The sequence below is a fragment of the Athene noctua genome, chromosome 13 (genome assembly GCF_965140245.1).
Source record: "Athene noctua chromosome 13, bAthNoc1.hap1.1, whole genome shotgun sequence".
In the NCBI taxonomy this organism is placed as follows: domain Eukaryota; kingdom Metazoa; phylum Chordata; class Aves; order Strigiformes; family Strigidae; genus Athene; species Athene noctua.
The window spans coordinates 12,352,074-12,365,391 of NC_134049.1; the positions used below are offsets into that span (position 1 = coordinate 12,352,074).

Consider the following 13,318-nt stretch of genomic DNA (forward strand, 5'->3'; position numbering starts at 1 on the left):
ACAGCCCCACATTTCGAGATCTTGAGCTGACCTAAAGCAGCAAAAGCATCTTTGTTCTCAGTGGAGAAAGGAGCAGGGCAGGCAGGATGCGCTGTGACCACTGCAGGGCCACATCTGTAATGCCATGCATTTTGATAAGAGTTTGTGCAAGTCACACTCTTCCAAGCGACAACAAGGGCTGCCTTTTCCTCCACAGCCAGCACGGAAACCCGACTGCCCACGTCAGCAAAGTCTGCTCGGAGTCACTAGGTAAGAACCGGCCAGATGGAGGGCCAGTGCAAGGTCTGGAGGGAGCAACCCTTCTGGAGTCTGTAACACATCCTGCTCTTTAATCAACAACAGCCACCAATACCTCATCCCAGTCCATTTGGGGCCAATATTGTCATTATTTGCAAGGTTGTACAGTAAACCAAGAACAGAATCGGGATCCTCCTCTGATGCTAGATCCTCTCTCCCAACAGAGCTGGCAATTGACTTTGGCTGAGTTGCAAGTATTTGTTCATAAAAGCAAAATATTAGCGTCACTCTAGGACTTATAACTGCCTGCTTTCAGGCTTTCTGGGCTGGACACCCACAAGGAATGAGAGGAGATGCGTTTCAGTTAACCTGCTGGCAGTGAGGAGTCCCACCGGCACCGTCTGCGAGCTGTGGTGGAGGAAACTGTGCCAAGAGCTGGGTGCCAGCCCGTGGCAAACCCCAGGCATGGTGGGTGCCAGACAAGCAAGCTCAAAGCTTCAATCTCTGCTGGGACAGTCAAGTCAAATCCAGCTGCCTCCTGGCTCAGAAAGAGAAACCTAGGGAAGAGCTGGGGTCAGATGGGAGCCACAGGCGCTGCCACCCACGGTCTACAGCTTCCGAGCACCTCCTCCCCATCCACAGCCACGCATGGGGAGAGCTCAGGGAAACACTTCATCCACTATCAAAGCAAACCCATTCCCGGCTCTCTACACAGTCATAGCTGAGCGCAGCCTGACCACGAGGGTTGTGCCAAATGGGATTAAAGAAGCTTGTTTAAACCAACAGATCCCTTTTTCCTGCTGAGGCTCGAGGGGAGTGTGGGAGTGCGCAGGCTGTTTGCGTGGCTCAGTGGGCCATTGCAGCCAGGGTTTCGCACAGCTTGGAGCTGCTGGGTTCCTCAACACACCTTTCATGGAGCCCAAGCCCAAAACTTCCTCCCGGCAGGAACCAGCCACAGCAGCAATAAGGGAGGAGGTATTTGCTGTGCCCCCCCCCCCCCTTCTCGAGAGATCCTCGGAAGAAAACTAGAACTGCTAGATTTTGGTCTTCATTGTTTGTCTCTCTGCTCTGCATTTATGCAAAAGCCCAGTTTGTCCAACATCTAACACTGCTTCAGCCTGGGGCTGCGGTGACCACTTATTTGCATTAAAGAATTTTGGAAAGAGCTTTCTATAGGCAGCACTTTTCAGTGGTGCCTCATGCCAGGGCACTGTGGTGGTTTTGGAGGTGGTTTAGGACAATGTTCTTGGAGCACAAAACCCAAAGCTCAGTCTGTGCCCCTGTCCATCATACCTGTCCGGGCGATGCAGCCCCTTTCACTGCACAGCTTGCCTGGTACCTCATCTTTTCCAGCACCCAGCCAGCACCCAATTAATTCATCCTTCTGCCCTTGTAAAAGTTGTTGGTGGGGGGATGTTGCCAGGTAATGCAGGGTGCGCTGTTGACAGCCCTCAGCCCACAAGCACAGACATTCCCCCTCTCTCTGGTCAATCTACTCAGCAGTAGGTGATGGACATGTCCTGGGGCCGGGCTGCCCTCAGGGAGCTCCCACCCTCCCTCGCTAACACACCAGGCAGGCTGGGCACTGCTAGGGTGAGTACATGGGTCAGGGTGCCCTCCCAGTACATGCTCACAGGATTTTTTTTTCCTTACACAAAGCCACTCCTTGGCATTCCCAAATCCTTGGGGTGCTCTGGCCGTAACACTCAGCCCATGCCGGATTTAAGGGGTTTGAGATGCAACTGCTCCTCCGTCTTTTGTGTTTGGGAGGTGATGTCCCATGCTCCCTCCCCTGCACAGGCAAACGCTGAGCCTGGCCCAAACCCTTCTACCCTCAGAGCTTTGCTTTATTCTTGGCAGTGGTGCAAAGCACAGAGCACCTCATTTACTTGGGGGAGAGAGTCTGTCTCCTAACGCAGAACAGCAGTTCCAAGAGTTGTATCCTCCTTACTTGCATTACAGGCATTAAAGATCTAGGTGAGAATGGGGCTTCACTTCCAGCAGCTACAGACTCTGTGGCTTGACAAATACCTAATTTAAACAGACAATACAAAAAAGTACAAGTGGTAAAGCAGAGTCAGAGAAGATTTAACATCCTTTCATGCCCAGCCCTTACCAGACACACCAGGAACAGCTCTGGGACCGGGGGAGTCTGCAGGAGAGTGCTGCACCTCTGGGAAAGGGTCACTGGTGTCAACCCAGGTAGATGCCAGCCCTCAGGACACCGTCGGTCCTCTGGACTGGTACCAAACACTTGCTCTCAGTAAAATCTGTAGTGCTTTTTTACCAGCCATGTACCAGACACCTGCTTCACAGTTCAGAGGCCGATCAAGTGGAAATTACCAGTTGCAAGAAACACTTCTGCACCCCAATCTTCGTAGAATCTCGTCGTTTTAAGGAGCAAAAAGACGGAAGAGAATGCTACATGGGAGCCGTGTCCGAGCAGGGAGCAGTGTCCTGCTATTGCCACCTCGTGGGCCCTTGCAGCAATGACCAGGTAGCCAACGCGCGGTTTTGAGGGCACAGGTATTCTCATCACTCATCACTCGAGGTTTCTCATCACTGCCTGCACCGCGGCCAGACCAGCAGTGCTGCTCCGGGCTTTCCGCAGGGACCTGTCAGCGACAACCCGGGGAAAGGCCCGAGAAACATTTACCTTCTGGAGAGGAGACATTTCCTCCGTGCCCAGTGCCGGCTGCCTCGGCCCGGAGACCAACAGCGCCGTTTGCTGCATGTTTCACGCGGGCACCTGCGGTTCTATCTCACAACAGGACAGTGGAGCATCCATTCCCTCCACAGGCATAAAATCCTCTCTGAGATGTAAAAGGAAAAACTTAAAGGTTTCTCTGTTCTCAACATTGTGTTATGGAGCAGGAATTTGTCTTCTTCTCACTAACATTCAGTGAAAGGAGTGTGGCCCTTCCATGGCCCAGAACAAGGATTCTCAGCTGCGGACTGCATCCATGAGGATGTGGGACTAACCCAAGCTGTGGCTAAGCTCTGATGTTTGCTTTGGATAAGTATCTAAATGTTTAAAAAAAAAAAAAAAATCATTGCCCACAAGAGATGGAGCAGCCATCTTTGCAATCCACAGCATAGAGATGTGGCAATGTCGGTTTACGATTTCCCTCATGCCGGCCACGGGTGCCAGGGCAGAGGAAGGGGTAAGCATCCCAGCTTCACTTTTTCTTGGATTTTATGTCAGAGCAGAATCACAACTGGGTGCAGGAGGGGAAACTGCAGCACTAAAGTGGATGTGGGGGACAATTTCCAGGTTCCATAAATGCCGTGCATACCCTGCAGTATATCGTATGGGTTATAGGATAGTCCTCACCTCAGGCAAAAACTACAGTATCCTGTTCTCTGCTCAAGTGCCATCCTTGAAGGATCCAAAGGATTCAAAGGGGAAAAAAGCTCCAAACGTACAACTGCTACCTGACCTCACTACCCTTTGCAATAGGGAAATGTGGGAAACATTCTTTGGTTGCTGAATAGTTCTTCCTTTAAAATAGCAAAGGAACTAGGTAGGATTTACATAGCCTGATAAGATTTAGCACAGCCAGATAAGATTTAGCTCCTGCTTCCCACAGATTCTTCTCCTGAACTACTAGGACTTCTCCTGCACTGTATGCAGCCCATGGCATAACCAAGAAACTTACCCATAGGTGCTGGCACTCGAAAGGCCTTTTAGCAGCTTTCTCCTGCTCTTTGTTGTAGAAAGCAAACACTAAAATCTTCTAGACATTCTTCTAGGACTCTCGGGGAATCAGCCAGGAAAAGCACAAAACCAATGCCGAGGTTTAAGGGGGAGTCAGGCTTGCCCAGCAACTGGAGGTGAACCGAGGGGTCATTGCCACAGCTGCAGGTCTGCTGGCCTCCACTTGTGGGTATGCTGTCCCAGCCCCAGCTGAGTCCCTCCCTGTCCCCTCACTTGCACACTGGGAACATTCTAAAGGAGTATTTCCCAGATCCTGCCGCCTTTGCTCCTGCCTTGGGAACTCATCGGCTGGGCTTAGTCTGAAACCACTGGTGCTCAGGGAAAAGGAGTTGTCCTGGCTACAGAGTTCATCTCAGAGTCCAGGCAAAGCTGGCTTCTGCTGCTTGGAAAGGGCTGATTCCCAGCATTACTGAACTACCGTCTTTTTCTTCTTCCTTCTTCTCCTGGGGCTTGTTTTCTTCCTTGCTTTGTTACTGCTTTGCTCTGTGATTCTTGGTGATCTCAGCTCTGTGTTTAAACTGTTGCTGTGTTGCACCAGCCATTTTGCTCCAGTTTCAGTCTGGTCCCTTTTCTCCTCTGGCCCAGCAGCTCTCTCACTCACTCCCCCACTGAGGTAGTTGCGATAACCACAGGTCATCATTTACCTCTTTCTGGTAGATTTGGCCTTGGATCACAGACTTTAGAGTCAGTCCTTATTGAGATTTTGAACAATACAGAGGACAGGAGGCAGACTGCTTGCTGAAAGTGAAATTTCAGGCTTGAAAGGAGAGGGAGTGCTTTCCCAGGGATGTCTTTCAGGAGCCACATGCCCATTTTGAGAGAGGCAAAGGCAGGTCTCTTCAGGTGAGGGTCCTGCAGATGGAAGATCTCATTTTCAGGGAGAACTTTGCCCTGGGCTAGAGGAGGAGGAAACACGGGCTGTGCCCCGCGCCTGATGGCTGGAGAAGGCAGTGCCATGCTGCCCTTGTCATTCCATCTGATCGCCTAAGGTCTGGATCCAGTTCTCAGCAGCATCAGGGAAAAGCTCCTGTGAATTTCAGTGGGAATTTAATCATCTATTTCACTGCTCAACTCTTTTTTTAGACCAGCTTCTTTTGTGGTAGGAAAAATATGGACTTTTCACCACCTGAAACAACTGCCTGGGAGCTGTTTCTTCCCACCCCGCTCAAAGTAGAGTAATATTCTACAGCTACAAGGACATGCTTCTTGCACTTCAAAGTCACTGTGGATAGGGTTTATACTTGTTATTCCACTTAATGTTTCTGACTTTGAAATGATTATGGGGTCTCCTCTGAATGCTTTATGGGGTAACAAAACTCCAGAAGAACAGGGCTCTTTCCAGCTGAGTAAATAGAAGATATTTTCATAAATCTTTGGACTATTGGAACATCAACATCATTATCCTGCATGGGTTGTTATGACTTTGTATCTGCAGAGTCGTATGTTGAAGCTTAGACCTGTGCTTTTAGCCTTGTCTTCTATTAAGCTAGAAACTTCAAGTAATCCCACAGAGGGTACTTGAGTTAAATAAACCTTCAGACCCCTACTTGAAGTTCTCTGTAGTCAGCTAGGGTGAAGATTACATTGCTTTGATCACCTCCGTTTCCTCGACTGGGAATCCCATTCTTTGACAAGGGATTAATATCAAGCCTTTACCTCCTCTCTGCTGCTTAAGATCTTAACAGACATGGATGACAGGACAGAAAGTGAAACTATTTTTTTTTCCCCTACAGGAATCCTAGTTTTTTGGCCAATGATTTCCCCTCTCCCACATTATGTCCCAATACTTTGTGAAGTTTTCCCTCTCATGTGTGATCTACCAAATAGCTTACGCTTCAGTAGGCAAGTATGCTCCCCCAGGAGTGTGTGCAAACACTGCTGCTACTACAGGTTGGAGCAGAGACAGGGCATGGAGAAATCTTTGTTGATGAGCTTAAACAGCAATGGAGACCAAAAAACCTGAGTGCCAGGATGGCAAACATGAGCTGGGCAGTGGGGATTCAAAGAAATTAACCTAAGGCTGAACTCAGTTCCTCACTCAGGGTGTGCCCAACCCCTGCAGCACAAAGCAGCTGGTTGTGGTACACGTGAGTGGCAAGAATATTGAGAGCTGCAACTGTTCATGGTAACACCCTTTCTCCCCCCAAACATGGTTCAGAGCACGAATCTACCTCTGCCCCACACCAGAGCAAGGGAGGGATTATCCCAGGCTGCTGGTTCGGTATCCACCTCTCAAGCTTTTGGTGCTGGCTTCTCTCAGGGGAGTGGTGACTGCTCTGACCTGGCTTGGCACCTTCCACAAACCATCATGCAGAAATATGGAGACAGAGAAAATGCTTCCCACTGAAGAGCTGGAGAAATCAACCTTTAAATGAGTCTTTCACACCTACATCTGTAAGAAAAACCTGTGCAATGAGTTGGCCAAGCCCTCTTCTGACTTTTCTTCTTTATTCACAAAGCTCAGCTCAGGAGAGTTCAGCTCCCTCTCCATGATGCTGGTCACTCACAGTGCTGTGCTGCTGTGTGACACACATTGCTAACTGTCTCTAAAGCGTGGGCATCACATAATTTCATACATTTTGTAAGCTGAAATCACATTCTCAGGGGGAATACAAATGTCCTGCATGACCCTCAACAAGTCAAAGGTGTTCATCCTCCTCAACATCCGCACCTTGGGTGGCCAAAGCTCAAACTCTGTAGGCAAGAAACAAAACCGTGGCTCTATATGGCACAGACAGAGCAGGAGGAGGAACAGACATTTTCAGTGATTCTGAACACAACCAGTGAAATCACTCAGAGGTACATTCTTGGCTCATTTGCTGCTCCGCACAGAAAGGCTCCCCAGCTCTCGGGCAGCTAACAGCCATCAAACCAATTCTCCTGGGCATTTTCACACCTGGGCTGTGTTCTTACTCTCAGCATGGACTTTCATTTCTGCCCACTGGTTGTCTGTTGTTCTTCAAACCCACAGCTGGGGGAAGTGCCTGTGGAGATGGTGTTTTTCTTTCTAAATCAGCAAGATTTTTTTTTTTTTTTAATTCTTCACAGTTTGCAAGTTGTTTGTAGCCAAAACTCACATATCCCTGTTCGGTTTGTTTTCCATCTACTTTATTCTTACTCATAAACTTAAAAAAATGAATTCAGATAATAAAACTGAAGTATTCTGCTACAGTTCATTATTTGGGCTGAAACACCTTCCCTTATGTTTGTTTGCCCATGGGAAGAGATGGTAAGTCAGAACCTCTGTGATCTTCCCAACTAGGGAGGCAGAAATGGAAAGAATAAGAAATGTGGAACAGCTTTTCAGCTAATACAAATTAGCACAGCTCCCTTGTTTTCAGTGAAGCTTTCCTTTACCAGCTTAAGATCCACGCCTGAGTTGTCAGAAGTGTGCTTACAATGAGGCATTCTGATAGTAATCCCACAGCAATCTAACTGGGTGACAGCACCTCAGTCAATGTTTAAACATAAGCACTCCTGGGAAAAAAAGAATTATCTCTGTATTTGCATATTAGTCTTACACTCCCCAAATATATGTAACTTCATAAACAGCCCTAATATGCACAACAAAAACCAACTGAGTAAAGATACAAAAATACATTGGCATTCTAGAGTGAGTAATTCCTAGGGTACATAGGACCACTTTCAAGTACTTTAGACAAAGCATAAATAAATCTTGAATACAAATGATGGATGATGCACCCATTCATTTTGCTTCCTTTCCAATCACGAATTGCCCAAGAAAACACAAGTTTCTTTACAACAACCGCTGTTACCTCTTAAGAAGGGTGCGGGTCATCCAGCCTTTTCCAGGAAAGGGAAAAAACTTGGAAGAGTAAGGAATTAGTTCCTGAAGGGGCCCTCACTGGAAAGCTGGTAAGGAATGGAAAATGGAGAGGTGGACACTGCAAGGTGAGGAAAACAAGGACATCGTTACATAGATAGCTGTTTTTAAAAAATATTTATTTATAGCCTGTAGTATAACTGACCAGACAAATTCCGTGGCATTAAGAACAAAAAAAGATAATTATACTGAATAATACACACTGACAAAATGAATTCTTTGGAGTAAAGGAGATCTGTAAAACAAATCCAGAGTAGACTGGTACATCTCTAGTAAACAAATACAGAGGCAGCATAGTATACATGGACAGGAATTCAGAGAAATGAACATGAACAAAATTTAGAGAAATTAAATGGAACAGAAGAATTTCTGCTGAGTCTAATGGCCTAAGATTTCATTTTTGGTCTATAATTCTACCATAAATATTTTGGCACGGTCGAAATGAATTCCATTGTGAAATGGTAAAAATAATGTATTGGAGTCTATCATCCATGCTCATATATGTGATCTACAATTGTTCTGGACTTTCATTTTGAGACTCTTTTCACAATAAGATTAAAAAAATGTTAAGACTAAAAATCCTGAAGTACCATGACATTGGTTTCTTTAGCACGAATTGTGTTCCCCATGACCTCAGCCTGTTGCTAAGTTTCTGTCAGTAAAAAGTGGAAAATGAATCGCCTGTAACTTCAGGAATGACAAATCTGATGTTAACACAGAACCTGTGTCCAGACCCACTTTGACAATCTGTTCCCACTTCCTTCTGCGCTGTGGGTATTTATCCCCAGCACCTCGTGGTTTACATTCAGAATTTTTAGGTCTCATCACTCTGGTTGGCCATGACAGTAACCCCAGAAGGGCCTTCCACAGCGTTCCTTCTGTCCATACCCCTAACTGCAATGGCATGGAGTTATTTGGTTATTTACTGTGCTTAGACTTAATATTCACCTTCAGGACATTATTTTCATCCATATTCTTCTGTACTCACCCAAAATTTGCCTCAACATTTTATGTTTGAATGTATTTATCTACCTTTTACTCTTCCTTTAAGACCCTAGTTTCACATTGATTTAAAACAACAGGCCTTGTAATTAGGTTGGATAACTGCAATCCAAAATTTTTGCTAGGCAGAACTCCAGTAGAGTTAATTGGCTTCAGTGGGAGACTTCTCCAAGTAGGAAGGGCAAGATTTGGCCTCAAAGAGACTATAAATTCCAGTTTAAAACTCAGTAGTTGTTCAGAGGCTCACTCCTGTGACAACAGCGTTCTTCGTGTTTCCTTTCCCAAATTCCTTTCCTAGTCATAGCAGGAAAGCTTTCTGGCACCAAAATTAAATGATAATACCCTGGATATCTCCCAAAACCCTGTTATGTCTTGTAGAAAGCATCGTTGTCTCCACTGCTCTCAAAGGGAGTGTAAAGCCTCCAAGACGTTGAGTTTCTAAGTTTTGTGAGGACAGGCCAGTTCTTTTCATGTAGGCAACAAACAGGCTCCGATAAGCAACTGTGACCCCGCCAAACTCACCAGTTGCTTTAGATGATGTAATAAGTACTTACACTTCTACTAAACCCACCCAGCAGTATTTAAGGTATTCTCCACAGCGATGTACGGAAGCACACCACTGTACAACAACTGCTGAGGGAATCCTGCCCGCTCAGCCTGAGCAGTGCTACTGAACCACAACCACAGGTTCAGGAGCCCCATTCCACTACTGCACGTTTCCCATCCTCCACAGAAGCTGTAACGCCATACTCCTTCCTCAGTGTAATTCTCTTTGTGGTAAAACACGAACATTTGGGGTATTACATGGTCCAAAATATAAGGAAAAAATGAAATGCAGCCTATTTCAACAGACCATGCATAGATATTTTCACACTACCAGCCTCTGTAACAAAGTACTCCTACAGTTTTTTGTAACTGCACAGAAAACACTTCTTCATATCTGAGATCTGAAACATTTCCCATTCTTTCAAATACTTCAGTCACTGAATTATATCCTCCTTTGCCAAGGAAATCTTAAGAAAACAAGTCAGTCATATGGTGCTTCCCGTAGGTCACCAAGTTCCTGCCTGAGCAGCCTTAAGGGGAAAAGCTTTTGAACCAAAAGCTCTGCACTGAGGCTGTTGTAGCAGTGGTCCCCCTGGTCTCTAGCAAGCTACTGGATTTAGTTCACCAGATGATCTCAGCTACTGTAGAACCACACGGAGAGCCTCTCACCTCTAAAACTTATGACACAAATCATTTATGACCTTGTGAGCTAACGCATCTGGAAATGAGACTGGAACCACCCTGTTTAAAAGGCCCAGGCTCTCCTTGGAAAGCCCCAGGACTAAAAGTGCTGCTGCACTCTGACTAGTGTTAGAACAGATGTGCAAGCTTAGGGTAGAGGCACTTTTGGTAAGAGGAGCTGATAAAACATCCACTGTTCCTCCATTTCTTACAGCATAAACAACAGTATGTGGCCCAAGTCACGTACTCACATCCAAGTTTGGCTCTAGACGATGTGATTCCCAATTACTGAAAAAAGCAGAGATGGAAATATAGACCCTGATGTCAAATAAATACACAGCACCCTCAATGTGACATTCCTTGCTGGTCCTGTGCTTCCCCAAGGCCCAGATACATGCAGTGAACACACAGGAACCACAGAACAGAATTTAGCAGGCGAGCTCCTGAGAAGACACTGATCCAACACCGCTGCATGAGACAGGCTCATAAGAAGGGGATGGATGAGATTTATTTTTAGTCTTCCAGGCTGTAGATATATCAGGAGCAAAGGGTGTTCAGCAGTTTTGAAAACAAATAAGAAGTGCAAAAAGAACCTGTGAGAAGGCCCAGATTTCATTCATTGTCTTCCCTCCCCGCTGCACCCTCTGTTCTCACGCTGGGCCAAAATGACTGAGATGAAAGACGTTGGTGAAACCTGGAGCTCAATGGAGAATCAGGGCTGAGTTTTGCTGTTTTAACAGTGACTTCCTTGACAGGTAAATCTTAGAACACAATATTTGAGCTATCTATGATACAGCATATTTTGGAGAAAGACTATTTCTGCAGTGAAGCCAGCTCTTCACAGGCAAGTAATTTGACTTCCTCCATGTTAGCCTCCAGGAAATGAAACCTAACGCACAAAAATAGCCCCTTTGATGAGGGTTTAAACTGAAAAGTAAAGACTAAAATGCCGGTCACTGTACACCGCTGTCAAATTTTTCCCACATTGAGTAATTTTGGTTCCTAATGGAGTTCATACTACCTACCTACCACAAACCACCTGTGAATTAAACTGCTTGGTGAAATACATCTTACATCAGATTGAAAAACAACATCAAAATCAATGGGATGCTAAATGATCTGATGCTCTTGAGCTCTGACCTGGTTGAGCACTGTCAGTCACTGTGCCCAAGCATCTTTCCAAACACTTCCCAACGATTCAGAAGGTGGGTCATTAACACATTTTGTCATGTTATTAAATTTTTCCCTCCCCTCTGAACTGGGCTTTTTTCCAGGTCCAGTAGCCAACAATAAATCAATCACAGTCTCTCATAAGCCTTTTGACTTAAATTCTATCCTGTAGGTTGTGTTAAAAACAGAGCAGAAATTACTGCAGGAGGTGAGGCAGGAGGCAGCTAGTGGTGACTGCTGTTTAGGAGATGTTTGCTTGGTCCACAGCCGTTCTTGTTGCCATTCTTTGTGGACTCCTCTTCATTATCTGTAACAGAATCTTCTTCCTCTTCATCGCTTCGCTCATCTTTCAAGTCCTAGGGAGAAGAAAGCACCGTGAGCACATTCTACACTTGCAGATAAGTTACTGGATTGCTATTATCAGTGCAGATCTTTCAAAAAGGCCCGCGGGCGCCAGACAAGCAAGTCTTTTATTTTTAAAGCGAACTGGGTATCTGGATCTTTGCAATGACTTTGAAAAAAGAACCCATTAATTTCTTAGGCAGGTGCCCCCATTTGTAATTGCAAAATGAAAAGATGGTGCATAGAATTTCCAGAAAATGAGACATTCTCCCTTCTTGGAAATTCCCCGTCATCCTCTGAAGATAAAACTCTTCTGTCCTGCATTTGCCTCAGACAAAAAAAAAAAAAAAAAAAAAGTGCTAAAGGGAAGAAATTAAAGAGGAGCTCTAAATACACTAGACAATCTCAAAACTGTCCCCCCCCAACACCCCCTCCCCCTGAAATGGAGGCTGACATCCAAGGACAGACCAGTTAACTTGAAGAACCTTATGTTTAAACAAAATTTCTTCCATGACCTTGGCCCAATAATTTCACCTCCCTCTTGCTTGTTTCTGCTTTCCCTTGTAAAGTGTTACTAGTAATCCCTGGGTGCTGCAGGATTAATTAACAATTGTGAAGTGCAGGGAAGATGAAAAGAATATTGTATAAAAGCTGAATGTGATGGATACATTCATCCAAACATAAGAGTTGAGAGGCTGCCTGCTTTTGACAGGTGTAAACTAAACAGTGACTAGTTGTGCCAGCATCTCCTGGTATTAACTTTGCTTAAAGAGACTTATTGACCCTAAAATACTCTTCCTTGCTTGACAGTGTATATGTCGTGCAAAGGGGAGGCCACGTCTATGCAGCTATCATATACATCTTAGGGATATCGTCCTGCTACGGGAATTGCCAGGAAGGAAGGGATGGCTGCTCCATTAGCCGGGATGAAAGGGGGTCAGCGAGACAGTCTGCCCTTACGAAAATCTCTTCCCAGCTCTATAGGAACAGCTTCTAACATTTGGGCATCATGCTTCATCCCCAGACAGTCAAACATGACATTTGCTAATGAATGTTTCCTCCACACAGAGAAAAGACATTGTGTCTGCCCAGTATTTCACAGCAAAGGTCAGGGAGAGGTTAAGACAATTTGTTATAGCACATAAAATATGCCATTAGTCCCTTATTTCTCAATTCCTGCCATAACCCAAGACCCTACAATGTGTTCAGAAGTTTGGTTCAAGGCTTTGGAATTATAACCAAACACCTCTATTTCCCTTCCAGCACAAGCTTACAAGAGCAGTACCTGCCTCCCTGGAAGGACTTTCCATACAACTGATGACCTGCTCTGCCGACTCAGGGTAGGATGCTCTAGTTAAAGAAGCTGTAAATCAAGTAAACACTTTTTCCTGCCTAAGAGGTGACTGAGAATGGAAACAAGATCAAAGCAAGCACCTAAGAAACTTTCTGCCTCCAGCAGTTTCCTATGTGGTTAGCAGCTGCCACTAGTTGTCTCTCTAGTTACTTGGAAGGTGCCTGGTACCACCCAATAGACTCACCTGATACCCTCTAGTTCTTGTGTTAGAAGAGATGAGGCAATAGTCATTCCCTCTCCAGCATCTTGTGATTTAATAGACCACTTAAAAACAGGAGTTTTCCCATAGCTGAGGATCAAAACCCCCATCCTGTGGCAGGCACTTTACCCGTTAGAACCAGGGTATCTAGCTTGTTAATGGGAAATCCCAAAATTTAACAGCCAGACCATTGTTGGTGTCAACAATCAAGTATTGAGGACTGTC

General features: G+C 45.6%; 1 protein-coding gene across 1 annotated transcript in view; it reads right to left on the reverse strand.

The window, feature by feature from the left end:
- Positions 1 to 11,422: 11,422 nt before the first annotated feature.
- CERS3 (ceramide synthase 3) overlaps positions 11,423 to 13,318 on the reverse strand; it is a 29,638-nt gene continuing 27,742 nt past the window's right edge. Inside the window, exon 10 of the mRNA XM_074917253.1 lies at positions 11,423 to 11,554. Within this exon, the coding sequence (XP_074773354.1) occupies positions 11,423 to 11,554 (132 nt within the window). The remainder of the gene's footprint in view (positions 11,555 to 13,318) is intronic.